The 27456-nt window shown below is 51.7% G+C and overlaps 1 protein-coding gene across 1 annotated transcript; it reads right to left on the reverse strand.

The window, feature by feature from the left end:
- Positions 1 to 4281: 4281 nt before the first annotated feature.
- Positions 4282 to 27456, reverse strand: E2F2 (E2F transcription factor 2). Its single transcript, XM_070458909.1, has 7 exons — positions 27066 to 27456; positions 21575 to 21680; positions 19557 to 19776; positions 18278 to 18437; positions 16503 to 16616; positions 14507 to 14699; positions 4282 to 7526 (listed from the first exon to the last, which is right to left on the reverse strand). Exons 1-7 carry the CDS (start codon positions 27315 to 27317, stop codon positions 7258 to 7260), a joined length of 1314 nt encoding a protein of 437 aa, XP_070315010.1. The 5' UTR covers positions 27318 to 27456; the 3' UTR covers positions 4282 to 7257.

Genomic DNA, 27456 nt, shown 5'->3' on the forward strand with positions numbered 1-27456 from the left:
ATTGAATAGTACTGTCATCAGAAATTCCCCAGAGAGGTCTGGACTTCTACCCCTGCTCTAAGCTAGAATTTCAGGCAGCTTAGGAGTTCTGCCACAGACGCACACCTGCTAGGCCTTGTCCATCCATGGAATGAGGAAGCCTGCTCTTAAAACAGGTCAACACTCTTAACAAGGAAGGAACAGTAGTTATGACCCCTTCCTGGCACAAGACGGATGCTCAATAAATGTCTGAAAAGTAAACAACCCTCTGGAGAGCAGAGTTAATTGCATGGATTCTGAGCCATCAAATTGTTTTTCTTTTTTCCTCCTTCTTGTCCTATTGCTTTGTCCAGGATTGCCAAGAGATGTTGAGTTGTAGGAGTAATAGTAGGTGTCCTTGTCTTGTTTCTGAGGTTTTATTGTTAAGTATGATATTTGCTGTGGGCTTCAGGTGGCACTGGTGGTAAAGAGCCTGCCTGCTAATGCAGGAGACAAAAGAGACATGGTTCAATCCCTGGATTGGGAAGATCCCCTAGAGGAGGGCATGGCAACCCACTCCAGTATTCTTGCCTGGAGAATCTCTCGGACAGAGGAGCCTGGCGGGGTACAGTCCACAGGGTTGCAAAGAGTTGGACACGACTGAAGCGACTTAGCAAGCATGCACACGCATTTGCTGTAGAACAGTAGTTCCTGTATGTTCTGACTTACCTATCGGGTTTCTAAAAATCATAAACGAGTGTTGATTTTTCCCTGCATTTTTCCTGTATCTATGGAGATGATCACATGGGTTTCCCTTTAATTTGTTAATGTGGGGATTGCATAAATTGCTTTCTTTCCAATTTTGATGGCAGGAGTTTGTGTCATGTGCCGTGTCAGAATGGCACCCAACAATTCACAGGCACCTAAATATATCTGCTGAATAAATAAATGAGGAACAGATTCCTAGGAGAACTTCCTCAAAAGCTGCATTTCTAACTCACATTCTGCACAAAAGAAAAGCCTGGCGTTTTGCAGCAAATGTGCTGATAACGTGTTTGTGTGCCTGGATCAGTCCAAACTGGCTGTGATTTGTTTTTATTTTGCAAGGGTATATTTAATTGGCTACTATATATTTAGGTGGAGAAGGAAATGGCAGCCCACTCCAGTATTCTTGCCTGGAGAGTCCTATGGACGGAGGAGCCTGGTGGGCTGCTGTCCATAGAGTCGCACAGAGTCAGACACGACTGAAGCGACTTAGCAGCAGCAGCATATATTTAGGATTTGTGTCTCTACATTTGAGAGAATTCTTCTGGAATTTTCTTTTCTTGCATTGTCCTTGTTGGGGATTGTTGGTTTGGGGATCAAGGTTATCCTAGCCTCATAAAACACATCAGATGATTTTGTTTCTCATTCTCTGAAAAATGTGTAAGTTCAAGATGAAGATCTAATAAAACTTGTAAACTCCTTTTGGCTCTGGCATCATTTGGAGTCAGAAACTCCTGAATGCCAATTCAAGCTAGTTAACGATTTGTATTTCCTCTTAAGCCAATTTGGGTAAATATATTATTTTCTAGAAAATTGTTCCTTTCATATACATTTTCAGCTTTGCCTCTATTGGTTGCATTACCTGGGAACTTTTTTATTTTTAAATAAACAACTTTATTGAAGCATCTTTTACATAATCTAAATTTCACCTATTTCAGGTGTACATGCATTGATTTTTAGAAATTGTATCAAGTAGCTATAACTATTACCATAAATTTGCATTCACCCTATTTCCATTTGTAAAGCAATAGCTTTGTTGAGATATAATTCACATACCACACAATGCAACTACTTGAAGTATACAATTCAATGAGCTTTAGGATATTCATGGAGCTGTACAACCATTGCTACACCAATTTTAGAATATTTCCATGGCCCCCTCTCAACAAAGCCCTGTTCCCATTAGCAGTCACTCCTCTTCTCCCTTCCTTGAAAGCCTTAAGCAGCTACTAATCTGCTTCCAGTCCCTAGATAGGCCTATTCCAGACATTTCATATAAATGAAATAATATTCTGCTACCATTTATGTCTGGCTTCTTTCATTTAGCAGGTTTTCAAGGTTCACCTATGTTGCGGTATAAACCAGTGATTTATGTCTTTTTTTTGCTAAATAATACTCTGTTGCTATGGGCTTCCCTGGTGGTTCAGATGGTAAAGAATCCACCTGCAATGCAGGAGACCTGGGTTTGATCCTTGGGTCAGAAAGATCCTCTGGAGAAGGAAATGGCAACCCACTCCAGTATTCTTTCCTGGGATATCACATGAACAGAGGAGCCTGGCGGGCTATAGTCCATGGGGTCACAAGGAGTCGGACATGACTGAAGCAACTTAACACACACATATTCCATTACTATGTGAATATATTTTATTTATTCATTCATCAATTGATAGACATTTGAGTTGTTCCATTCTTGGATTATTATGAATAATTCTCCCATGAACGTTTGTGTACAAGTTTTTGTGTGAATGTTTTCAATTCTCTTGGGTATATACCTAGGGGTAGAATTACTCGGGTTGCATGGTGGGTTTATGTTCAAAGTTTTGAGGACCTGCCAGACTTTTCCCCACAGTGGTTGTACTATTTTACATTCTGATTAGCAGCGTACAAGGGTTACAGTTTCTCTACATCCTCAACTTTGTTATTAAATATTATCTTTTTGATTATTGCCATCCTAGTAGATATGAGGTGGTATCTCGTAGTTTCGATTTACACTTCCCTGGTGGGTGGCTAATGAGGTTGTGAATATTTTCACGTACTTAATGGCTGTTTGTATATCTTCTTCGGAGAAAAGCCCATTCATATCCTTTGTACATTTTTTTAGTTGGGTTATATATATTTATTCAGTTTTGAGTTCATTCTGGGCTTCCTAAGTGGCACTAGTGGTAAAGAACCCACCTGCCAATTCAGGAGACGTAAGAGACCTGGGTTCAATCCCTGTGTCAGGAAGATCCCCTGGAGGAGGAAATGGCAACCCACTCCAGTATTCTTGCCTGGAGAATCCCATGGACAGAGGAGCCTGGCAGGCTACAGTCAATGGAGGTCGCAAGAGTCGGACACGACTCAGCGACTAAACCACACCGCACCACATCTAGAATATAGAAGGAACTCTTGTGTGCGTGCTAAGTCGCTTTAGTCGTGTCTGAACCCAGGTCTCCTGCATTGCAGGCAGATTCTTTACCACCTGAGCTACAAGGGAAGCCCCATATTCTAGATACAAGTCCCTAATTATATTTCTGTGTCTTGTGATCATCCTGAGGATGGGGACTATTCTTATTCATTTCTAGCTCCCAGACCTACTTAGTAGGTCTTCAATAACCCATAAAAGACCATATCAACTGTACAAAGTATTAATAACTATGTACCAGTGTCAAGGAAAACCTCTACAAAAAACTAAACTGGGCCTTGAATAAGCAAGAGCCTGCCCCAGTGAAATGCAGAGAAGGGGGAAAACTTGCTGTTTACAGGAATTGACAAAGAAGTCCAATGTGGCTACAGGTTGTGGGGAGTGGTCAGTAAGGCTGGAAAGGTAGAGTAAGCCAGTTGGAGGGTTGGAAATGGACGTTCACACCAAGTAAAGGGGCGTTTCATCCTGAGGGCAGAGGGGCCACCCATTAAGCAGGCAGAGACGTGATGAGCTATGTTAGATGGATCTCTGCGGAGTTTCCTCTGGTGGTCCAGTGGCTAAGACTGCCTTCCAATGCAGGGGGCACGAGTTCAGTCCCTGACCGGGGAATTAACATTCCATATGGTGCGTGGGGCAGCCTAAAATAAGAATTTAGGACTTCTCCGGGTTAGTGGAGGGGCATAGTTGTGATGTCGCCTGAATTAGAATCACCTGGAGGGCTCATTAAGACAGATTCAGAGTCCCACTCTGAATCAGTTTCTTCTTATTCAGAAGATCTAAGGTGGGGCCTGAGAATATACATTTCTTACAAGTTCCCAGGGAATGCTGGTTTGAGGGCCACACTTTGAGAACCACTGATACAGAGGTTGAGATGCAGAGTGGGTAGCAGTGAGAGTATTAAGGAAGCTACTGAAATAGCTCAGGTGAGAGATGATGGAGGCAATATAGGCAGGGGTTCACATTTTAGATCTTGGTGCTAACTCCAGTGTCTTATTGGTGACACTTCAGGCATGGTAATAAGCCAGTGGAGAAAAGGGAGGCTGTTTTGGGGGGCTGGATCAGCCAGTTGGTCAGAATAGTCCCCACCCCCGACCTGGGGGGCCCAGACCCAGCCCTGGTCATGACCTGCAGAAAGCACAACAGACACAAGGGGCCCAGGTTTGTCGTTTAATGCCCAATCATCACAACATGAGGTTTCACATGGTGCTCGTCAAAGCAGGACCAGAAACCAGGCTGGAGATAAGTGACCCGCGTGGAATCCCAGCACCGGGACCAGGTTCCCTCTGGACGTTGGTGTCATGTCCAAGGCCCCATCCAGGAGCCAGCAGCTTGCTGGCCGGGTTTCTGCTCATCGAGAGCCCCAAGGATGAGGCAGGGACTTCAGGACGCAGTGACAAGAACCAGAAAGCTGCTTGCAAACAACCCCAAAAGGCTTTCACTTCAAATGCGTTAAGCCACACAATGCTCGGACACAGGAACACCCAAACTCTTTCACTAAAAACTAACACAGCACAGAACTGAGACCGAACACCTGGAAAGGAGAAATGAAGTCGAAATCACAGGACAGCCAGCTTTAATGTACTGCAACGTCCTCCTCTTCCCTGTGGCCGCACTGCTCAGACCTCAGTGTGGCCGTGGAGAAGGGAGGCGACGCTGGTTTTAAGAAATGTCTTCAAATCTCCAAACAACTCTACCAGACGACTTAATGCTACTGGGTTCCCGGCAGCCCCTGTGCCTCAGGTGCCCCTGGGGGCATAAGTGACAGGGGTGCTGCCAGAGGGACTGGGAGATTTCCTGGCAGAAATAAAGTACCTCAGAAAGAAACTGGCTTTTCTTCTACCCTGGTTTTAAAGTTTATTGGGCCCCTAAAGGGAATTCCACTCAAAATGCTTTTTAAAGCACTTGATGGAACTTGGGAGGTTTCAGGCGTCACTGGCAAGAAAGAGGCACGAACTTGTTTCCTGCCTGGAACCTGAGGATTGGCCCGGGTGGTCCAGGCCCTGGGCCAGGCTGGGTGTGGAGGGGCGGGAGGGGAGAGGGCGGGGACAGCTGCTCTGGATACAGGCCATGGGCCCAAGGGCAGCCCCTCTGTCCGGCCCTGTGGCTGGGCTTTTGGGGAATGAGCTTAAATTCTGGCTGGACTTCATCATTAGATTCATTCCTGGTGGGTCCTGCCAGCCTCTTCTCCTTTTTTCTCTGATTTAATTCTAGGAGAAAGCTCCAGCCAGCGCCCCAGGCATGGAAGTCAAAGGTCTCCGTCCTCCGAGATGGCACATAGCTAAACCATCTCACAACAGTCATGCCATCTTCAGCCCCACACACCCCAAACCAGGTCCCAGGAAGCACCCCCTTCCCTCCACCCAAGGGCCTGGGGGGAGTCCCTTGGCCCTGGGCATGTTGGGCTTCCAAACTGACTTTTGCTGAGACCCCTGTATCTGGAGAGGAAAGGTGACACGCACCTCTGTAAAAGGCAAACAATTGGCCCTGTTTATAGACTGGGGTAGCTGGGACCATTCCTGAGAGGGTGCTGACTTGAGGACCAGGAAGTTGGGTCAATGACAAGGCCTGACCATCCCCAGCTGGGCGTTAGCTCACATCGGACCCCACCCCCAAAGAAGCCCACCTTCCAAACTTCAGATGCCAGTAGGTCAGCTCAGGAGCAACCCCACGGAGCCAACTTCATATTTGAAACCAACTTAATGCTACAAACTTAAAAAACAAAAAAAGTGCTGTCCTGCTGAGCCCCTGAGGAAACCTAGCTGCCCGAGGGTGGGTGGGTAGTGGGTCTCTCAGACCACCAACACCCTGGGCTGCCTCTCTCCAGAAGGCATAGCCTGGCTTCACCCAGAGCACCCCCACCCCAAGTTGGGTGGGGAAGGAGAGCTGATTCCTCGCTACCCAGTCGGGCTATATGGACAGCATGGGATGGTCCAGCCTCTGGGGGATGGGGAGGAGGTCAAAAGACCGGCTTATTAATAGGACCCCAAGCCTGAAGAGGTAATCTGACTGTAATCAAACAAACATATCCCCATTTGTTAGCTGCCAATGTTTGGTCTGCAATGAAGACCCTTCCCTGTCACCTTTTCAACATCCTGTGACAAAAGGAGCCAACGTGCCATCAAGCCATGGTCACTTCTGTCTCTAGGGGGGTCTGTGTGAGAGCTGGGGGCAAGGGGAGGTCCTTAATCACTCCCTTCAACGAATGCGGCAAAAAAAAAAATGCTTCTGGGAATGGGGAGGCCCATACCAGCAGCTACCGCAAGAGGTACTTTCTGGCAGTTTCTTCCTTTCATCTCACCCTTGTCTACAGTAAGGCTGCCTTAGCCTCCCATGTCTTCAGTATTAAAGTGAGAGGCAACCTGTCCCAGTGAGAGGCAACCACAGAGCAAAGGTGTCTATAGCAACATTTCCCGCTTCTGTGCTCCTGCCCCTGTTTCCCCAGGAGCTCTTCAGGGCTGACCTCCCCCCACCAGGAACCCCAGCTCTGGGACAGAGAATGGGAATCCAGCGGCTCCCTCTCGCTGGAGTGAGGAGGCCGAAGTGCAATTGACATTCCAGAAGACTGGATGGGCCCTCGGGCCCAGCCCGCCGTGTTGAGGGCAGTTGGGGATTTGGCCTGGGCCCCTGAAAGCCCCCAGCCTGCCCTTGGACAGCAGACGGTGCTGGGCATGTCTGAGGAGCAGTCTTACTAGAAACTAGAACCACCTCCCTGCTAAAACTCAGGGAGGGCAGATAAACAAAACTCAACCTGCAATAAATACAAAGGCATTAAGTGCTTCTCGATAAACTGAGGGACCTAGTGGCCCCTCAAAAAGGCAGTCGCTGGGCCTCTCCTTGGACCCAGTCCCCTCCTCTAGAGCCCTTCAGGCAAGAGGTCAGAGATCAGGAGACCGACCAGGCCTTCCCAGGTCCGGCTTCCAGGAGGAAGGACAGGGCCTCACCCCTGCTGGGTTCCCACCCCGTATCCTCCACCTCCCCCGGGACAGCACCGACTGGCAGGTGGGAAGGAAAGGAAGGGGCGGGGGGGATCCCTTCCACTCTGAGGGCAGCACCTCATGTCTCACGTCCTGTGAGGAGGTAGAAACGGGCAGGGCTGCCCAGGGCGAGTCGGGGGTGCAGGCAGCGCCAATTCAGTTAATCAGCAGGTCCCCAAAGTCGTAGGTGTCGAAGAGGTCGCTGATGCCCTCCCCGCCATCCAGGCCCCACAGGTAGTCATCCTGGTCTAAGGGCGGGGAGAAGCTGATCAGAGGGGAGCTGCAGGGCAGCGTCGGGGACAGGAACTGGTCCTCCGTCTGCTGCAGCAGCGGGTGCGGCAGCTCCAGCATGTTCTCCGTGGCCTCCAGGGGGACAAGGGGCGGCGGGGGCGGCGGCAGGACCTGCGGGGACGTCAGTGCTGGCTCTGCAGACAGACAGACAGACAGGGTTATGCCCAGTCCAGTGCCCCACCAAAGCCTCCGCCATTCAGACCTCTGAGAACAAGAACCGCCTCTAGGTTCCCTGGGTAGCTGTGCACCCTGCACGTGTCTCCCATCCCGGCCCTCGCCCGACAGCACAGGACACCTCCCTTTCCCACCCCAGCTCCAGCAGCGCCCCGCTCCTTCACCCGCACTCTCTCCCCTCTTCTGTCCCTGCACGCACCCCCAGCTTCTGCTCCCAACCCTCCCCACTTTCACCATCAAGGCCCCCACCCCTGAAGTCATTCACTGTTCTCTTTTTTCCTGCATCATCAACACTTCTCACTCTCCTAGGTCTTTCCTGTGGACGCACAGACATCCTTTAATAACTCTTTCTTTAAAGAGCATTCCTCCCCTGACCTCATGACTCTCCCTAATTACCAGTCCATTATACTGCTCCCTTTTGCAGTGAAGTTTCTCAAGAGTTACCCATGGGACTTTCCTGGTGGTCCAGTGGCTAAGACTCTGTGCTCCCAGTACGGGGCGCTGGGGTTCAATCCCTGGTCAGGAAACGAGATCTTACATGCCGCAACAGTTAACATGTCGCAACTAAAGATCTCGCATGCCATAACTAAGACCTGGCTTGGCCAAAAAAAAAAAAAGTTTCCCGTGTTCACTCCCTACCTCCCCACCACTATCCATGCTTCAGCCCGCTCCAATCTGGGGTCTGTCCCCACCACGCCACGGAACCAGTGCCCTCCATGTTGCTCAATCCAGTGGTCGGTTCTCTGACCTCATCCTGTTTGACCTGCCAGCAGAATCACACGCAGTCGCTCGCAACTTTCTGGAAACATGTTCTTCCCTTGGCTTCAGAGGTACTAGATTCTCCTGCTTTTCCTCCTACCTCTTTGGCCGCTTCTCCTTGATCTCCTTTCCTCTTCCCAACTTCTAAACCCTGAAGCCCAGAGGCCCCATCCTTTGATTCTTCTCTCTTTTGGTTTCACTCCTGCCCAGGTGATCCCAGCCAGCCCATGGCTTTATATCTGTCTCCAGACCTACTGCTCCCAGGTGGACACCTCCAGCCTAGCCCCCACTGCCAGGCTCTGGGCTCCTGCTTCATCTCTACTTGGTGTCTACGCAACATCAGAGCTCAGCATGTCAAACCACACTCCCGGTTTAGTTCAGTTCAGTCGCTCAGTCGTGTCTGACTCTTTGTGATCCCATGGACTGCAGCACACCAGGCCTCCCTGTCCATCACCAACTCCTGGAGTTTACTCAAACTCATGTCCATTGAGTCAGTATTGCCATCCAACCATCTTATCCTCTGTCGCCCCCTTCTCCTCCTGCCTTCTATCTTTCCCAGAGTCAGGGTCTTTTCCTGTGAGTCAGTTCTTCACATCAGGTGGCCAAAGTATTGGAGTTTCAGCTTCAGCATCAGTCCTTTCAATGAATATTCAGGACTGATCTCCTTTAGGATGGACTGGTTGGATCTCTGTGCAGTCCAAGGGACTCTCAAGAGTCTTCTCCAACACCACAGTTCAAAAGCATCAATTCTTTGGCACTCAGCTTTCTTTATAGTCCAACTCCCCAAACCTGAGTCTTCTCCCATCATATTCAATAAACCCCCACCCACTTAGTTGGGTGTCCCTGATAGCTCAGTTGCTAAAGAGTCTGCCTGCTATGCAGGAGACCCCAGTTTGATTCCTGGGGCAGGAAGATCCGCTGGAGAAGGGATAGGCTGCCCACCCCAGTATTCTTGGGCTTCCCTGGTGGCTCAGCTGGTAAAAAATCTACCTGTCATGCGGGAGACCTGGGTTTGATCTCTGGGTTGGGAAGATTCCCCCGGAGAACGGAAAGGCTACCCACTCCAGTATTCTGGCCTGAAGAATTCCGAGAACTGTATAGTCCATGGGGTCGCAAAGAGTCAGACACGACTGAGCGACTTTCACTTTCAGCCACTTGGTTGGGCTTAAGCCAAAAGGCCCAAGAATCATCTGAAATCCTGCCATTTCCCCCGAATCTAACCCAGCAGCAAGTCTGGTCACCTCCACAACCACGTCAACCCTCCACGCCACCCACTGGCTCTTCAGCCCCGCTGCTGTGGTCTGGGGCTCATCCCAGACCTCTGGACCTCACTCAGGCCTCTGCCAGAGCCGCCTCACCAGTCTTCTCGCTTCAACTCTTGGCCCTCAGTCTATGCTCTGACTTAAAAATGGCTTAGAGAGACTTCCCTGGTGGTCCAGTGGTTGAGACTCTGCACTTCCAAAGCAAGGGCTCTGGGTCCAGCCCCTGGTCAGGGAACTAAGATCCCACAAGCTGTGCGGGGCCACCAAAAAGTTTTTTCTTTAAAAAAAAAAAAGACAGAATAAAATCCAAGTTCCCACCAGGACTGAGTAGGCTCTGTACGATCTGGTCCCTGCCTCCCTTTCTGTTCTCTCTCCCGCCTACCTCCCACAGCTCACGCCCACCTCTCCAGACACACGGGCCATCACCTCCTCTTCAGCACACCCAGCGCATTTCCACTTAGATGTAAGGAGGCGATTCCCTACACAGGCATGTGGAGCAGGGCACTGGAAATCCCCTGCCAAATATACCCTGACACCTAGAATCTCACCACCTGAATTGGTCCTTACCAACAAGGCATTGTTTTGAAAATACAACCATGCTGGTGTGCCAGACTGCCTGATCAACTTCCGAGCTGGGCGACTTCTTGGGTGGCCCAGGGGTTAAGAATCTGCCTTGCAAGGCAGGGGATGCAGGTTTGATCCCTGGTTGGGGAACAAAGATCCCACATGCTGTGGGGCAATTGAGCCCGCACACAGCCTTCGTGCTGCAATGAAAGATCATCGTATGATGCAACAAAGATCCTGCATGTCTCAACTAGGGCCTGATGCAGCCAAATAAATATTTTTAAAAATGGATGGAAGGAAAATAAAATAAAATTCATGAAAAATCCCTAGAATTACAACAAACAAACAACACACACACACGCACACACACACACAAACCTCAAGCAAGCTGTATAATTGTGTGGGCAGATGACAGCGTTCACAGGACTCCATTTCCTCACCCCTAAAATGGGAATTTCCCTGATGCTGGGAAAGATTGGGGGCAGGAGAAGGGGACGATGGGGGATGAGACGGCTGGATGGCATCATCAGCTCGATGAACATGGGTTTGGGTGGACTCTGGGAGCTGGTGATGGACAAGGAGACCTGGAGTGCTGCGGTTATTGGGGTCGCAAAAAGTCGGACATTCCTGGGCGACTGAACTGAACTGACTGAAGATGGGAATGATGATACCTGCCTCTGATTGTTGAGAGGCTTAAATGGTAAGTGAAGCTAAAGAACAGCTGGTCTGTAGGCTGCCCTTCTGAAAAATAAAAATAGATCCCGTTTACCGAGGGCTTGCTTCCCAGGTGGCTCAGTGGTAAAGAATCCACCTGCCAATGCAGGAGATGCAGGTTCAATCCCTGGGTCAGGAAGACCCCCAGGGGGAGGAAATGGCAACCCACTCCAGTATTCTTGCCTAGAGAATTCCATGGACAGAGGAGCCGGCGGGCTACAGTCCACGGGGTCACAAAGGGTTGCACATGACTTAGTGACTAAACCACCACCAAGGGCTTACCAGACCCCGCTCTCCTCTCAAGGAGAGGTCTGTGGCACCTCCTCAGACACTCAAGCAGCCCCAAGGGAGGCATTGTTATGATGTCTATTTACAGATGAGGAAACTGAAGCTCAAAGAAGCCAATCAAACGTAGTATTTGCATGAAAAAAAAAAAAAAGAAAGTTTGTTTAGCACACTGCAGAGGCCTGCAGGTGTTAAGAGGCCTGGCTTGGGAGCGAGGAAAAAGACTGAGAGCTCAGACGCTAGCCCCTTTCACTGGCAACAGGACCCAGCATCTCGGTTTTCCCACCCAGAAAAATAAGGACCCACCTCCCTGAGTTGTGGAAGCAGTTACTGAGCTGTCACATGTGAGAAGTTCGACCCCAGGTCAAGCTCCTCTCATCCATCCACCCACCCATTCATCCATCTGTTCATTTCCCCTCTCTCTCTCTCTCTCTCTCTCCTTTCTCTCTCTCTCGCTGTTGATTACATCCAGCAGAGAGCTGCTCTTTGTAACATCTGTGCCTCCCCTGTACCCTGAATGGTTCGTATCCACTTAAACATCTCCAAACCCACACATAGTAGGTGTTCAGCTCACATAAACTTTTAAAGTCACATTCACACTGTATCCTCGCCTGAAACGCACCCAAACATCACGAGGGAGTTTTAGCATCTCTGTTTTAGAAACGTGGGAACAGAGGCTCAGAGGGGTTAAAATGGCTCCCCCACCATCACCCAGTCATAGAAGGGGAAGCGCAGACTTGAACCCAAGCCTCCCAACTTCAGCTGGGGCACCCTCAGTCAGAATGTCAGAATGTCAGAATGTCACAGCCTAGAGGGATGTTCAATGACCCAGGTTCCAACCGTCCCGTTACAGACGAAGGAAACAAGGTCCCAAAGTGTTTTGTGATTCCCCTGGTGATTCCAGAACTGGGAAACCATCCCTTCCCAGGATGGGAACCTGGGTCCCAAGACAGCAGTGACTTCCTCTTTGGACCTGGCCCTTGGACCTCAGGATGACCCCGCTTCAAGCCAGAATGTGGAGCATGTGCACATGTGTGTGTGTATAATACCTTCTGGAAAACTTCTCTTTTCAGCAGGGACATCACTAAGAGACCATGTGACAAGGGTGGAGGGGGTGGCAAGGGCTCGGGCCCTGGCACAGAGCTGGCCCCTCCATCGGCTCTTCTGTAAACCTCTAGTCCTCTGGGGCCTCAGGCTCTTGACTTGTAAGAGTGAGGTAAAAACCTTGCCCTGGATTCTGCATTCAGGTCCACCACCTCTGCCCAAGGTCTCAGAACTGAAGGCTCTAAGTCTGGAGGGCCACGCGCATGTTGACAGGGCAGTGAAAAAGCAGAGTGTCGCAGGAGGAGGGAAAACAGGGTGGGGCACAGGTCTGGACCGGGAGATAGGCACTGGGAGGTGCCCAGGGGGACAGATGGCTGATGCAGAGAGAACCTGGGGCCCCGGACCAGGCCCGGACCCAGGAGAGATCACTAGAGAAGAACTGGCAGTCTGGGCTCTTGTCTAAGCCCTGTTGCTATCTTGTTGTGTGACCGAAGGAAAGTCACTTGCCCTCTCTGGGCTCTGTATAAGATGAAGCATTGAGTTAAAACAGGGGTCAACAAACTTCTGTAAAGGGGCCAGATAGTATTCTAGGCTTTGCAGGACATGTATGGTCTCTGCCACACACACATCGCTTGCCCTACCCTGAACCCTCAATTTTTTAAAACTATGAAAACCATTCTCAGCTTATGGGTCATATAAAAACAGGTCAGATTTGGTCTGCAGGCAATAGTTTTGTTAACCCTTGAGTTAAAGAAAGGGAATCCAATCTGTGTTCTGTAGATACCTGCTCCCATCCACCACACACACAAAAAGCCTCTTCCAGGGAATTCCCAGGCAGTCAAGTGGTTAGGACGCGGCACTTTCCCTGTCATGGCCTGGGTTCAATCCCTGGTCGGGGAACTAAGATCTCACAAGCCACAAGACCACAAAAAAAAAAAAAAAGCCTTTTCCACCAGACCAGTTCTAGCTCTGCATTTGTTTAAACACCAGGGTTCTATTTAGGGGAATTCTGCTGCTAAGAAAACAAAAAGGGCAAAAACCATTTGGAGGGACAGGCCTTGCAGAGGCTCCCCTTTCTACTCCTACCCAACTCCCAGTCTCCCTGGGAAGCCCTCAGGGACTCTCCCCCTTCCTTACTTCTTGGCAACAGCCTCATTCTACCTCTTGCCAGGCGTAGGCAGCTTATAGCTGTACCACCCACCTCCCAGCCACCGTCCTTCCTTGATTTGTTCTGTGCCTGGTGGAGAGATTCCTGGGCTACGAGTGTGGAGACCAAGGTTCAAGATACAGTTCCACTGCCTTCCAGCTGGGAGGCCTTGGGCAGGTCACATCAACTCTGTTTCAGTTTATTTATCTCTAAACTGGGACAATAAAAACCACCCCAAGAATTGATGTGAGGAGTTATGTGATAATGGATGTCCTTGAGACATAGTTGTGGTTCAAAAACCTTTGTTATCATCTCCTAAGAAAGTGTTGAGAACTTCCCTGGTGGTCCAGTGGTTAAGAATGCACCTGCCAATGCAGCAGATATGAGTTCAATCCCTGGTCCGGGAAGATCACACATATCACAGCAACTAATCCTGTGTTCCACAGCAACTGAGTCCATTGTTGAGCCTTCCTCGGAAAACCTACAGTTTCCATTTACTAAGGGCTGATTGAGTGTCAAGGAGCTTTGCTATTAGTTGTTACAGAAGTAGCAGGACTAATGGCAGAGACCACCATAATGATAATAATAGGTAACTATTATTGCTATTAATAAACAATATGGCCAGTTATCGCCAGGCATTGTTCTAAATGCTTTACCTATATATGTAGTTTTTGGCCGCACCTTGCAATATGCAGGATCTCAAGTCCCCCCAACCAGGATTCAAACCTGTGTCCCCTGCATTGGAAGCGTGATATCTTAACCGTTGGATCACCAGGAAAGTCCCCACCTTCCTTATATTTATTAACTCATTTAATTTTCACAACCTGTGAAGTAGACCCTATTAATTACTATGCCCAAGTTACAGATGAGGAAATTAAGACAAAGAAAGGTTAAGAAACTTGTCCAAGATCATACAGCTGGTAAGCAGAAGAGCTGGGATTCGAACACAAGCCGTCCTCTGCCCAGAGCAACATCAGTGTTCCCATTGAGACAAGGGATGTACGGGTGCTTTATAAAGTGTAATGTGCAGTGCACACACGTAGGGGGAAGGACTGTCTCCCTGTTGCTGGGTAGAAGGTAGGTATCCCACAAACGCTGATATGGAAGAGGAAGACTCGAAGGCCGGTGCCCCACCCATCCCGTCCCTCTGGACAGGAGGTCTCACCGGAGGATGCCGTGGGTTCCGTGACCCCAGGGTCGCTGCTGCTGCTGGGCTGGGTGGAGTCAGGGCCGGGGCTGAGGACGGAAGTGGAGGGGAGGGGCTCCTGGGCAGGACTGTGGGGCTCCTGCACCTCTTCTGGGCACAGGTAGACCTCGATGGGCCCCTGTGTGCTCTTCAGATATATCTGCAGGTTCTCCTGGAGAAGGGAGAGAAGCCAGGTCGTGGGTCTGGGCGCCAGGGCACTTACTCATGGCTCAGCGTGTGTAGACAGACACACGAGGCTCTCAACGTCCATGCGAGCGCGCAGCCCCTGCGCTGGGCGCTGGGCCTGCCCCGTGTGGCCTGTGGCAGAGAGCTGTCTGGGCCCAAGACCTCCCCCACCCCTTCTTTTAGGGAGAAAGCTTTGATTTTCCTTTGAGAAACCGCTCCTCCCCTACTCTCAGGCCTGAGCTGGTATCATAAAAGCTGTCTTTGCTACTGCAAGGGGGAGCTGGCCCAGAGTATGGCAGAGAGAGAGAGAGAGAGAGAGAGAGAGAGAGAGAGAGACGGAGGGTGTGAGGCCAACTTGAAGTCCCAGTTTGAGCGCTTGAATCCAGCCTTGCCTGCAATCCCCCAAATCTTCCCCTGGACCCGTCACTTGGCTCCCCTGGGGTGCCCCTCACTGAAGCGGGCTGGATGTGGCTGTCTGTAACTGAGAGACTGATATTTGGCTTTCCCACCCTTGCTTCCTGCCTGCCTCAACCAACCTAAGCCACAGCCGATAACAGAGGTGCTGCTCCTGATGGTATTCGGGTGTCTGCGCCTATGCCCAGGCAGCCCCTCTGCCTGGCCCTACTTCTCCTGGCAAAGACCCTATTCACTCTTTAGGATTCAGTTTACCTGTCATCACCTGTGGGCCCTTCCTCCAACTCTCCTTCCTCCAGGCCCTCAAAGCAAGACAGCGTCACTGCTCGCTTGGCTGGCTCTTTTTCCCACCAAGTCCTGAGATTCTTCAAAGGGCAGGGCCCTTATTTATCTTAATGCTTTTCTGCTAAACAGATAACGTCCCGAGCCCTTATTAGACTCTGGGTTGGGAGTACAACATGAGTGGAACACGGTTCTGTGGAGGTTACCCTCTAATAGAGGAAGCGGCACGTAATTATGTAATCTTCGATACATCCTGGCCAACGGAGGTTAAATGTGAAGGAGAAGGACAGGTGGTTATGCAGCTGGGGAGTAATCAAGGAAGGCTTCCTGAGGAGGTGACGTTCACGTTTCAACCTGTAGGATGAACAGCCGTAAACCAGGCAGAGAGGGACTTCCCTGGGGGTCCAGTGGTTAAGAATCTGCTTTCCAGTGCAGGGAACGAGGGTTCAAGGAAGCTGGTCGGGGAACTAAGAGCCCACGTGCCCTAGAGCTCACGTGCTGCAAAATACCAAGCCCACGCGCTCTGGGGTCGGTGCCGCAACCAGAGAGCCCGTGTGCTGCAACTAAAACCCAAACAGAAATAATGACGCTGAGAGAGGGAAGAGCATTTCGGCTGGAGGGAACAGCACGTCAGAAGGTCTTGTACTGGGGTTGAGCTTAGCGTGGTGTGGGGACTGCAGGCAGGTCAGGGTGGCAGGAGTGAAGCCAGGACAGGAGCAGCAGAGAGGAGGTTGGAGGGGTGAGGGCTCAGACGGTCTCATAAGGTGTGTAAAGAACTCTGGTCTTTAAGCTAGGAGGGCACGGTTAACAGGAGAGGATTGCTGTGAGTACCGACAGCGCTGTGTGTGGGTGCACAGGAACTCAGGGCCGGCGGGAGGCGGAGGGAAACCGGGAACAGAGAGCTTTCTCAGGCCGGTACCTGATGCCCTTGCCAGCTTCTGCCTCTTCTGCCCCAGCTCGGAGACCATCAGCCTTGCCAAGGCCACCGGCACGGACCTGCAAAGCTTGGGCCTGGGCAGTGCCGGGGACAGAACCCGCAGGGCTGCCTGCAATGTCCCTGGCCCTGCCCTCCACCAGACGCCTCCCCTCTCACCTCACTCCTGTCAGGCACCTCCAGTCTCGTCTGCGGAGGGGCCTTGACCGCAATCACCGTCTGCTCCTTAAAGTTGCCCACAGCACGGATGTCCTGGTACGTCACGTAGGCCAGTGTAGGGGCAGGGGAGTCAAGAGAAGCGACTGTTGGGTCGAAATTCAAATTCCCAGCCTGCCCAGCAGGGATCTGAACCCACCTCTCAAAGCCTCTAACCATCCCCTAACTATAACCTGTGCTTTTAATATCATGAGCTACATTGAACCCCTTGAGAAATAGGGGCATAAATCATTGTTTTTAAAATTTGCCTTAGGGATTTTCCTGGCAGTCCAGTGGTTAAGACTGCACTTCAAATGCAGAGGCTGTGGGTTCGATGCTTGGTCAGGGAACTAAGATCCCACTTGCCATGTGGTGTGACCAAAAAAAATAAATAATGCTGCCTTATATCATGTAGAAGGCAATGGCACCCCACACTAGTCCTCTTGCCTGGAAAATCCCACGGACGGAGGAGCCTGGTGGGCTGTAGTCCATAGGGTCGCTATGAGTTGGACATGACTGAAAGACTTCACTTTCACTTTTCACTTTCACGCATTGGAGAAGGAAACGGCAGCCCTCTCCAGTGTTCTTGCCTGGAGAATCCCAGGGACGGGGGAGCCTGGTGGGCTGCCGTCTATGGGGTCGCACTGAGTCGGCCACGATTGAAGCGACTTGGCAGCAGCAGCAGCAGCAGCCTTATATCAGCTTTTTACATAATGGCTTCAACTGTTAAGCCAGATTATAAGCTCTGTCTTATTTATATTTCTCACAATGCCTCCCATCCTTACAAAAATATAAGGTCAGATCCAAATGCCAATTAGAGGGTCAAACCATTTGGGGAAACTGTCTGTACAGCCATTGCAAAATTCATGCTCTTTGACCTCGTTGAGTCACTCCTAGGAATCTGACCCAGGGAAATAAGTAAAAAACTCAGGAAAGGGTTCTATCTGTAAAGATATTCATCACAATGTTGCTTTACAGACACAGAAACCTAGAACTGGTCTCAATGCCCGTTCTAGGTCTTGTCAACAAACCACAGTGGGCTCAGTAGGACATTCTCAAACCATTTAAAATATGAGGTTAAACCATATGAAACTGCTGTTTTTTATAGCTTAAAAAATGGTCCAATACCAATTTCAAGTGAATCAACCAAAATAATTAGGAAGGATGTATAACAACGTAAAAACCACCTATGGTAATATACTACGTGGAGGAAAAAAGTGAAAGTGAAGTCGCTCAGTCATGTCCAACTCTTTGCGACCCCATCGGCTGTAGTCTACTAGGCTCCTCCGTCCATGGGATTTTTCTAGGCAAGAGTACTGGGGTGGGTTGCCATTGCCTTCTCCAGGGGATCTTCCTGCCTGACCAGGGATCGAACCTGGGTCTCCTGCACTGCAGACAGACGCTTTACCATCTGAGCCACCAGTGAAGCCAAGTGGAGAAAAGCAGGATATATTAAAACGCTGTCTACAGCAGGTACACGCTCTATTTATTTTTCTCCATATACTATGTTTTCTCCATTTTCCAGATTTACGGAAACGTACTTGTCTTTTTTTTTATCGTGAGAAAGTAACTTCAATAGACCCAAGAGGAAAAGCTACCAAGGAAATCTTTCTTCGGTGATAACGCCAGACCCCTGGGGTGGGTCAGCCCCTCCGAGAGGTTCTGCATCAGCTCTGGGTGGTCACGAGCATGCCCCAGGCCCCTGCCCCCAGACCCCTTCTTCCCAACCAAGGAGGATATCTCTTGTTGGCCTTGTCCTCCGTCAGGTGCTTGAAGTGCAGAGAGCAGCTGTGGATGAGCTGGTCCAGGGTCTGCTCCATGCTCGTCAACTCCTTCAGCTCCTGCCCCAGCTGCTGCTGCTTCCCAGGCCGCGTGGGGTCTTCAAACAGCCCCCGGCCTCTGGGGACAGAGCAGCCGCCCCACCCAGCGGTGTCAGTCTCAGTCTTCACCCAGGGCCCCCCACCCCAGGGCTGTGGTGCCAAGCTGCACAGGCGGGGCAGGCGAAACTCCAGGAAGAGGCTGTTCACAGGGTCTGTGAAGGCGCCCCCTGGCTTGTAAAGACCAGTGGTCCTGCCCACCTCCCGGGGAACTGCCAGGGATTGAAACTTGAGTTTTGGGGGTTGGGCTAGGGAAAAGAAACAAGTCAGGGCCTGATTCCACTTTTGGGGGGCGGAGGCTTTCAACGTTACCCACCCCATGCCGCAGGCTCCTCCAAATGGCAGGGAGCTGCAGTGACCTCACTCCTCTGCCTGCGTTCTCTTAAGAGCTCATGCCAGGGGTTACAGGTCTGTTCCATAAGACCTTGAAGAAGTGAGGGATGGAGTCCTTATCTCAGCTGAAAGGAGTCTAGGTTACTACTGCTCAGCATCCCAGAGGACTGTCCTAAGTTAGAAGAAGGCAATATTGGGACCCCTGGCTCAAGAAGATCTGGGGTGGGATGTTTCGAGAGAACAGCATCGAAACATGTATATTATCAAGGGTGAAATAGATCACCAGCTCAGGTTGGATGCATGAGACAAGCTCGGGGCTGGTGCACTGGGAAGACCCAGAGGGAGCGGGTGGAGAGGGAGATGGGAGGGGGAATCAGGATGGGGAATACATGTAAATCCATGGCTGATTCATGTCAATGTATGGAAAAACCACTACAATACTGTAAAGTAATTAGCCTCCAACTAATAAAAATAAATGGAAAATAATTAATTAATTAATTAAAAAAAAAAGATCTGGGGTACTCTTAGCTTCTACACGTGCTGGATATTGCTCTCTGACCCTGCCACGCTCTCCTCATTTTATTCTAGCGTATACACTTGCGCTTCCATCCCCCTCTTAAACACATTGGCTCCACCCCCAGCGTGTAAGCTCATTGGATGTTGCCTCCGATTTCCCCAGCCAGCGTGTGTGCCCATTGGATGTTGCTCTCAGGCCGCCTCCCACAGCGCAACCTGCGGCTATTGCCCCTGGCCCCGCCCACTGCACCTGCACGCATTGGTGCCACCTGCCCCAGGCCCAGGCACTCACACCCACTGGATGTTGTTCTTGGCCTTCTTGCGGATGAGCTGGATGCCCTCCAGCACGTTGGTGATGTCGTAGATGCGCCGCTTCTGCACGTCCAGCACCTCAGCAGCCCAGTTCAGGTCCAGAACCCCATCCTCCGACTCACTCAGGAGGTAAATGAATTTCTTGGTGAGCAGCCCCAGCGATGTGTCATAGCGAGTCTTCTCCCCGGGGGACTTGGGGGCTGAGGAGGAAAGGGGCTCAGCCACTGCTCAGAGAGGGGCCCCTGGGGACCTTCCTCCATTGACCTGAAGCCACTAAGCCCCTCCCTTCACATGAGCACCCACGTCCCAGTTTACAGAGTGCTGGGAAGGTGGTCAGTCACCAGCAGTGTTCAAACATTGTTCAAACTAGACAGGCAAAGTGACTTGCTTCAGGCTTCAAATTGTGGAGGCGTTATCAGGGCTGGAAACCAAATACTCTAACTCTAGGTTCACACCTTTCCACCAAAGCTCAGGGCAGCCATACCACCACCAATACCAACAACAAATGCTTACTGTGTGTAGGCCACTGTTCTAGGCACTTCCCATATACAACAGATTTAATCCTTATAACACCCGATAAGTTTGGCATGGAAGCATCCCCATTTCACAGATGAGATACTGAGGCACAGACAGACTAAGTAATTTGCTAAACTCCCTCAATTAGAAAGTGGCCAAGTTGGCACTTAAATCCAGGTAGTCTGGCTCCAAAAGTCTCCCTTCCTAACCACTACCCAATCCTACTAGTTATGTCAGGAATTTGGAATTAGGGTAGGAAGGAAATGACAAGAACATGTTTATAGACTTATTTTTTTTTTTTCTTTCAGTTTTGTTGAGATATAATTGACATCCAGCACTGTATAAGTGTAGACTTGCCTTTTCTTTCTATGTGTCATCCTGTGATTATCTGAGAGGAATCAGTCCTGTTATGTCACATGCAGCAGGTTCATGAAAAAGGTCCCTTTCTTAATGAGGTCGATGTCACAAGACCACACCTCAGCTGCAGCATCTTAAACCACAAGAAGACTTTTGCAATCTAGTGACTTGCAACTCATATAGCAAGTTAGCGGCTAAACTAGTTCTGGGAAATGAGTTTTAGAGAGTCTCAGATTCCTCTAGAAGGGGGCTTTAGAACCCCTTAATATATAGATAGCAAGTATTTGGCACATAGACAGCTTTGTCAATTTTTGCATCCAAGACAGACATTACTAATTGATTGGGATCCTTCAATGAAGAGCTCTGGGAAGACTCTACTAGTCAACTGAGAAGAAACTTTCTTACTATTCCTGATCTGGCTGTGCCTTGTTTTACAGATGATACGGCTAAGGAGTGACCACTCATGTCAGGGCCCTGCCCAGACTTGTAAGTTCCAGAGCCTCCATCTTCCAACCCAGCCACATACCTTTTTTTATTAGGTCTCAGTTCCCCCAAATTAGTGTTAATACCATTGCTCAAACTCCCCCTCAAACCAGGATGGTGCTCAGTCACTCAGTCGTGTCTGACTCTTTACAACCCTATGGACCGTAGCCCGCCAGGTTCCTCAGTCCATGGAATTCTCCAGGCAAGAATACTGGAGTGGGATGCCATGCCCTCCTCCAGGGGATCTTCCTGACCCAGGGACTGAACCCAGGTCTCCTGTATTGCAGGTGGATTCTTTACTGCTGAGACACCCTTGGAAAGCCCTCAAAGCAGAATACGGATTCAAAATATCAAGAGGCAGGAGCTGGCTTCTGGCCCTGACGCCACTGACTAGCAGTATGACCTTGGGTAAGTCACTGAAGCTCCAGGTCTCCAGCTGCCTCATCAGTAAGAGGGGAATAATCAACCTGCCTGGCAAGATCCAGTGAGAAGCTATAGGACACTGCTTTGTAAACCAGAAAGTCTGCTACGAATATCAGTCCTAGTGACTTGGCCGGAGCTGCGGCCCTCTGGCCCTCCCCACTCCAACCTCGTCTCCTGAGCCTGCCTTGAGATAATACCTCATCGGCGTGGGTATCTTACTTTTGGGGCTGGGGAGGCCATCCACTCTAATGCACTTCCCCTTGGGAGTCCGGAATTCAGGGACCGTGGGCCTCCCGATCCCCTCCAGGTCCAGCTTCCTTTTGGCCTTGGGGAGAGAGAGGAGAGAAAGGCAGAGTTTGAGAAGCATTCCTGCTTTAGCCTTTCCCTGACCTGGGGCCAAAGCCCTGAGGCCGCCAGCAGCCTCCTCCTGTCTCAGTTTACCACCAGTCCTGGGTGAAAAAAAATCACTGTAACCTGGTAAGGAAATATCAGTGACTTGAAAAGTAAGCTTTCAGGGGAAGGAAGTCCTATTGCTGAGGGGCCCACCACACTCCCATCTTCTGAGGCCCAGGCCCTCGAGGCTACCAAAACCAGTCTGGGTTTTAATGCAGGGTTCCTTAATTAGAAGCCCCAAGGTCACTTCTGCATCCGTCTCTCCACCCCGTCCAGGGATGACACAGGGAGGAAAGAATGGGTGGGGCCTACACCACATCAGGCTGGGGAGAGCCCCCCTCCCCCCTTGCAGAAGCAGCTGGCCCAGCCAGACCGAATGCCCATCACAGCCTCACAGCTGGCCCTTTATCAGGGTGGGGCTGGGCATCCGCCCAGGCTCAGGGGACTTCCTGGCTCCGTGCCACACCCCAGGGAGGTGCCTACATGGGGAAGAAGTGCAAACATCCCCCCACCCCCATGTGTGGGCTCCAGCTCAAGGGCCCCAGGAGCCTCCTGAATAGACTCTATTTGCCATTCTTTCTTTGCTGAGAGGGGCAGACAATGAATCCTTCCCCTGTGTCTTAAGGACAAGCAGCTGAGGTCCCCCTGCTCCCCCCTCCCTGTTCCCGCCAAGCTTGGGAAACACCTGCTGGGGAAATCAAACCACAGACCCATCTGCTCCTCTCCACCCCACTGCCGCCCGGCCTCAATTACGCCCAGAAGCGGTGCTGGCCCGGAAGGGGCCTCTCTCCCTGCGAGGGCTGGGCAGAGGCAGGGTTGGGGCACTGGGGCACTGGGGCACAGGTCAGAGATACGGGCTTGGGTCTCCCCACTCCTTCACAGGCTCGCTGTGCGACTCGGGAAACGCTCCACATTTAGGAGCCCCTGTTTCCTCCTCTGTAAGATGAGGGCTGTCCTAAAGCTTCAAGGAGACAGATAACCTTTGTCAAGTGCTCAGCACTCAGTAGGGGTTCAGGCTAATCTCAGCTTCTTCTTTGACAAACTATTCTGGGGGTCGCTGAACCCATTTCCTTCCTCTCCCTTTCCCCCAGTCACCTAGACACCCCTACCGTAGCTAAGACAGAGAGGCCTATTTTAACCTTTGGTGGTGAGGTCATGCTCAACAGGGCTGAGACTTCTAACTGCTGCTGATCACAGCTGGGCTGACAGGTGTGGGAGGTGATGACGGCTCTTGCTGCTGTCAGCTCCCTTCCCCCGTCTCATGCCTCCTCCCCCCTTCTCATGCCTCCTCCAGGAAGTCTTCCTGGACTGATCTGAGGAGCCCTGTTCCTTGGTTTGAGGAGCCTGGATATGATTCTCCTCTCCTCCACCCCCACCCAGACCTGGACATTATCCAAACGCCACACCTCTCAGCTTATTCGATTCTCTTGTTGAAGTCTCTCTGGAATATTCTTTTTCTAACCTCCCAGCTGGGGAGATGCTAGATTCTAGGGACGGTGACCTGCTCTAGTCCCATCTTGTCTATAGAAAAAGTCCTACTCATTCACTGAGACCTTCTACCTGCCTTAGACCAAGTCCCAGCATTCATCACCTCACTGAATCTTTTCCATACCGCGAATCCCCACTTTACAGCTGAAGAAATGGAGACCTCGTGAGTTCAGGGCAAGGAGAGGAAGGGAAGTCAGGCTGAGCTCTACCTGAGACAGAGATGGCGCCCGGTCTCCCCACCCCCACCCAAAGAAAACCGGCCTCTGCTGAGTTCACAGAACACACCAGAAGAGCCACAGACCTGCAGAGCAAGGAGGGGAGGGCCGTGAACGGAGTACCCGTGCGGGGACTATCGCATGCTCACCAGCGCTAACTCATATGGCAATCTCTCTTCCAGAAGGAGAAGCGGAGACTCAGAAAGGGTAAGCCATGTGCCCAAGGCCACACAGAGAGGACAGCCAGAGTTTGAACCCAGGTCTGTCTGACTCCAAAGCCATGGGCCAGACGGCTCAGCTCCATCCTATACACATTGCCCAAGAACCCGCTGAAATTCAAGTCAAGACCTGGCTGTGTTCACCTGCCCCCATCACTACTTCACACACACACACCGCCCCCATCACTACTTCACACACACACACACACTGGTCCCCTCCCTTTTCTTCCTCCCTTTCACCTGGTTGTGTTCATCTGCCCCCATCACTACTTCACACATGCACACACCAGTCCCCTCCCTCTTCTTCCTCCCCTTCACCCTTATCCTGCACTCTCAGGGTCCGTAAGCAGCAAACTGTGAGTATGTCTCGCTGACACCTTTGAGCACTGCACAGAGAAAAGTCAGCACGGATGCGCCTGAGCCCGGACAGCAGAAGCGGCAGACGACCAGCCCAGGAGGATGAGGACCGAGGGGAGGATGAGGACCGAGAGAGGCTGAGCACAGGCTTTGGAGCCAGAGCCACTCGGGTGCCCATCCGGGTGGACCTCCTGAGCCCCAGCAGCAGAACGGGGATGCCTGCTCATCCCCCGTCATCGGGGATCCCGTGAGAGGGCAGCACAGGGCTTGCTCATGCCACGGAGCTGTGATCGCTAACCAGGGGCACCAGCAAGGGGAGGGCTCAGAGGTGAGCTCAAAAGCATTGGGATGTGCCTCAGAGTAAAGGCCAGTGGGCTCCAACCTGACCCTGTTAGGCAGCCCCTCTGACTTAACCTAAAGGCCTGATTAAGATTCCAGTCCACACTGGCAACCCCACAGGAGAAGAACGAAGTTCCTTGCTCGGGCAGCCCTAGAGGCAAGAGGGCCAGTGATGCCAGACACCACCCCCAACAGGTGAGGTAACCCAGGCTCAGAGGAGGGGAGGTGACTTGCCCAAAATCACACGGGGAGTGGAGCCGCGTCTCTCCTGAGTCCCAAGTCCTAAGTTAGAGGGTGAGGGGTAGGAGCCGGTGTTGAGGAGCTGAGAGCTTCGCTTCCAGATCCCCCTGGCCTCCCTATGCCTACACTTCCTCATCTGACCCACCTTGTAGGGGTGCTCACTAAAATGCTTGTTTTCTTTGCTGATTCTCAGAGGAAGTTTGGAAAATACAGACAAATGAAAAGCAAAGAAGTCTGCAGGATCCCACCCTTTTCCCAGGCTCCGGCAGGGTGAGGCCACGTGCCCGACTGGAGCCGGATCACCCCACAGGTGGTGGAAAGAGCTCTAGCCAGGGAGCGAGGAGACCCGGGTGCCCGCCTTCTTTCTGCCACTGATCTTGGTTGCCATCCCTGAGCAGTGCCTAAGGTCCCTTTAAACAGCAGCTCCCCACCAAATCCTGCCTCACCCTGCACTTTGCAGCCTGGCCACAAAGCAAGTGGCCACACCCAGGGTTGGGGTTGGAGCTGCTCCTGGTCGCACCCTATGAAAGTGAGTAAACAGGGGGCCAAGGCCTGCCCACAAGGCTTCGGGACACCAGGCAGCCGGGGACTGGCAGTAGAGGAGGCCCTGGGCCCCGGAGGCCTTTAGGGTGACCTCAGGCAAAGAGATGCTCCCACGTCTTGGCTGAGGACCTGGACAAGTGACTTCACAACTCGGCTTAGTTTCCTCATCTGTGAGATGCCTCATCCCAGGCATCTTGACCAAGATAATGAATGTGAAGAGTGCCAAGCAGTGCCTGGCACATGAGATGCATTCAGTAAAAGAGCCATTCTTGCTATGATCACTGAGCCCCTCCGGGAGGGAGGTACAGACAGATGCACTCGGCTCCTCTGGGAGGCAAGCAGCTCAAAACCACAGCTGTTACTAAAACTCTGCCGGGTCGCCTGAAAGCAGCTGGCCAGAGGAGAGACTGGGCCCACCACTGAGCCCCCTCCCTGGGGGCACCCAGCTCCTAAATCAGGCGGTACTGGAGAAAGTCAAGCAGAGAAGAGACTGTATCTCCCTATATAACTTCAGACAGGTTACATCCCCTCTCCGAGCCTCAGTTTCCCCCTGCAACATGGAGCTGCTAACACCATCTACTTCCTAGGGTACAAAACTGTTTTAGATCGTAAAATAGTCATCAAGAGATAGATGCAAAACTCCTGGTTATCCTTGGGTGCTTGACTTGTAAAAATAGGAAAAGCACTCCTGCCTCCTTCCCCCTAATTGGAAAGAATGTACAGGAAGGGGCTCTGAAAGTTTAAAGCCTTGATCATGAGCAAAGCAGGATTCCAGAAGCAGGAAGTGGGGGCTCTGCCTGCAGCTTGGGAGCCGAAGCCTGCTGACTGACACAGGTCTAATCAGCGCCTCTAGATCAGAGGCACTGGGGCAGAGGGGGTTATCAGTTTCTGTACATGAACTTGATTCACGTCTCACAACAAAGCAACCTACAACACCATCTTCCTTCCCCGATCCTGCTTCCAAAACCCTGGACCTTGAGCTGGGAGAGAACTGAGGTGAATTAGTCCCACAGGTACCCACCCCCCCACACACAGATTTTCAAGACAAGGAAAATGAAGCTCAGACTCGGGCTAAAACTTGTTCAAGGACACACCGTGAATTAGTGGCACTCAGGATGAAAAACCAGGCTCCCCAACTACCACCCCCACTCCCCACGGCTCTTCCCACTCCATCCCCACCCTACAGTTGTTTCATTTTTCATGGGCTCCAGGAATTCCACTCCCACGAAACACACCCTGTGCCTGGTGCCACCCCACTTTGGGCCCTCCCTGGCAACAGGCCTGGGGGTTTGAGAAAGGAACACTCCATCAGCAAAGGAACTTCAGAGGGCTGCCCCAACCTTGCACCTGCTACTGGCTGTCTGGGACAGAAGACGGGCTGGGGGTGGGGGGTGGGGGTGGTACCTAGTGCAGATAATTGGGAAAGAGTTGGCTGGATGGTAAATTGAGAGTCTCAGGCCAGCTGGATCTGAGAGACCTCCTCCTGTTTTAAAGCCCCCACGGTATCCCTGGGCTCAGCTCTGTGCTTGGACAATAGCAGGTGCCAAGTACTGGTTTCTGAACCAAACAATGAATGAAAGAATGAATGAATGACAGCAAACTGATTCCATAGATTTCCCCAAGGTCACAGGGTGCACTGGGGGTCGTGGATTGGGTCTCCACACTCCTGATCCAGTGTTCTTTCTATTCCATTCCAGTGGATGAGTTCATTTTATCCCAAGTCTGAAAAGGAAAGGCTCTTCTCCTTAGATATTGGGGCAATGGGTTGTTCTGGAAGCTGAAAGCAACCCTTCTGCCTCCCCAGACTCGATCTGCCTCACTTAGACTAGGTCCCAGGCGCCCCTCCCGCGTTTCCCACACCCGTAAAAGCAGAAAGGGAAGCGGTGGGTGTGGGTGAGTAGGGGTCCCCAGCATTACCGGCAGCCGGCCAGCCGGCACGCATCGCACAGCTTGACCCTCCGGTCCGTGGGGGGTGGCGTCGAGGCAGGTGCCGGGCGCCGCAGCGGGAGGCACAGTCTGTGGATACAGCTGGGTGTAGTAGGTGGTGGTGGCCGGGCAGAGCTGGGGGCTGCTGAGGCCCGGCGACCACAGCTCCGTGGGGCTCATCGCGGGCAGCCCCTTTGGGGGTGGCCCGGCTGCCGGAGCCAGGGCCCGAGGCCCCCGCAGCATGGCGAGTGCAGCGCCCCCCTTCCCAGCCAGGCCTGGCGCGCGCGCCGGCACCTGCGGGCTTCGGAGCCCGCGGCGGCTCACACCGCCCGCGGCATGGCGCGGAGGCCAGGCAGAGCCGGACCCTCCTCTCCTGGCCCGC

This window comes from Odocoileus virginianus, chromosome 30, assembly GCF_023699985.2.
Source record: "Odocoileus virginianus isolate 20LAN1187 ecotype Illinois chromosome 30, Ovbor_1.2, whole genome shotgun sequence".
NCBI lineage: Eukaryota > Metazoa > Chordata > Mammalia > Artiodactyla > Cervidae > Odocoileus > Odocoileus virginianus.

Bases quoted from the DNA above. Each gene is read 5' to 3' on its own strand.
- E2F2 (XM_070458909.1), bottom strand. From the start codon at position 27,317: ATGCTGCGGGGGCCTCGGGCCCTGGCTCCGGCAGCCGGGCCACCCCCA. The intron at 16,617-18,277 runs TATCCTCCTTGG...CCTGCCCCTACA, and splicing joins AGGACAAGGCCAACAAGAGA to CTGGCCTACGTGACGTACCA. The intron at 14,700-16,502 runs GTGAGAGGGGAG...TCCCTTCTCCAG, and splicing joins AGGTGCCTGACAGGAGTGAG to GAGAACCTGCAGATATATCT.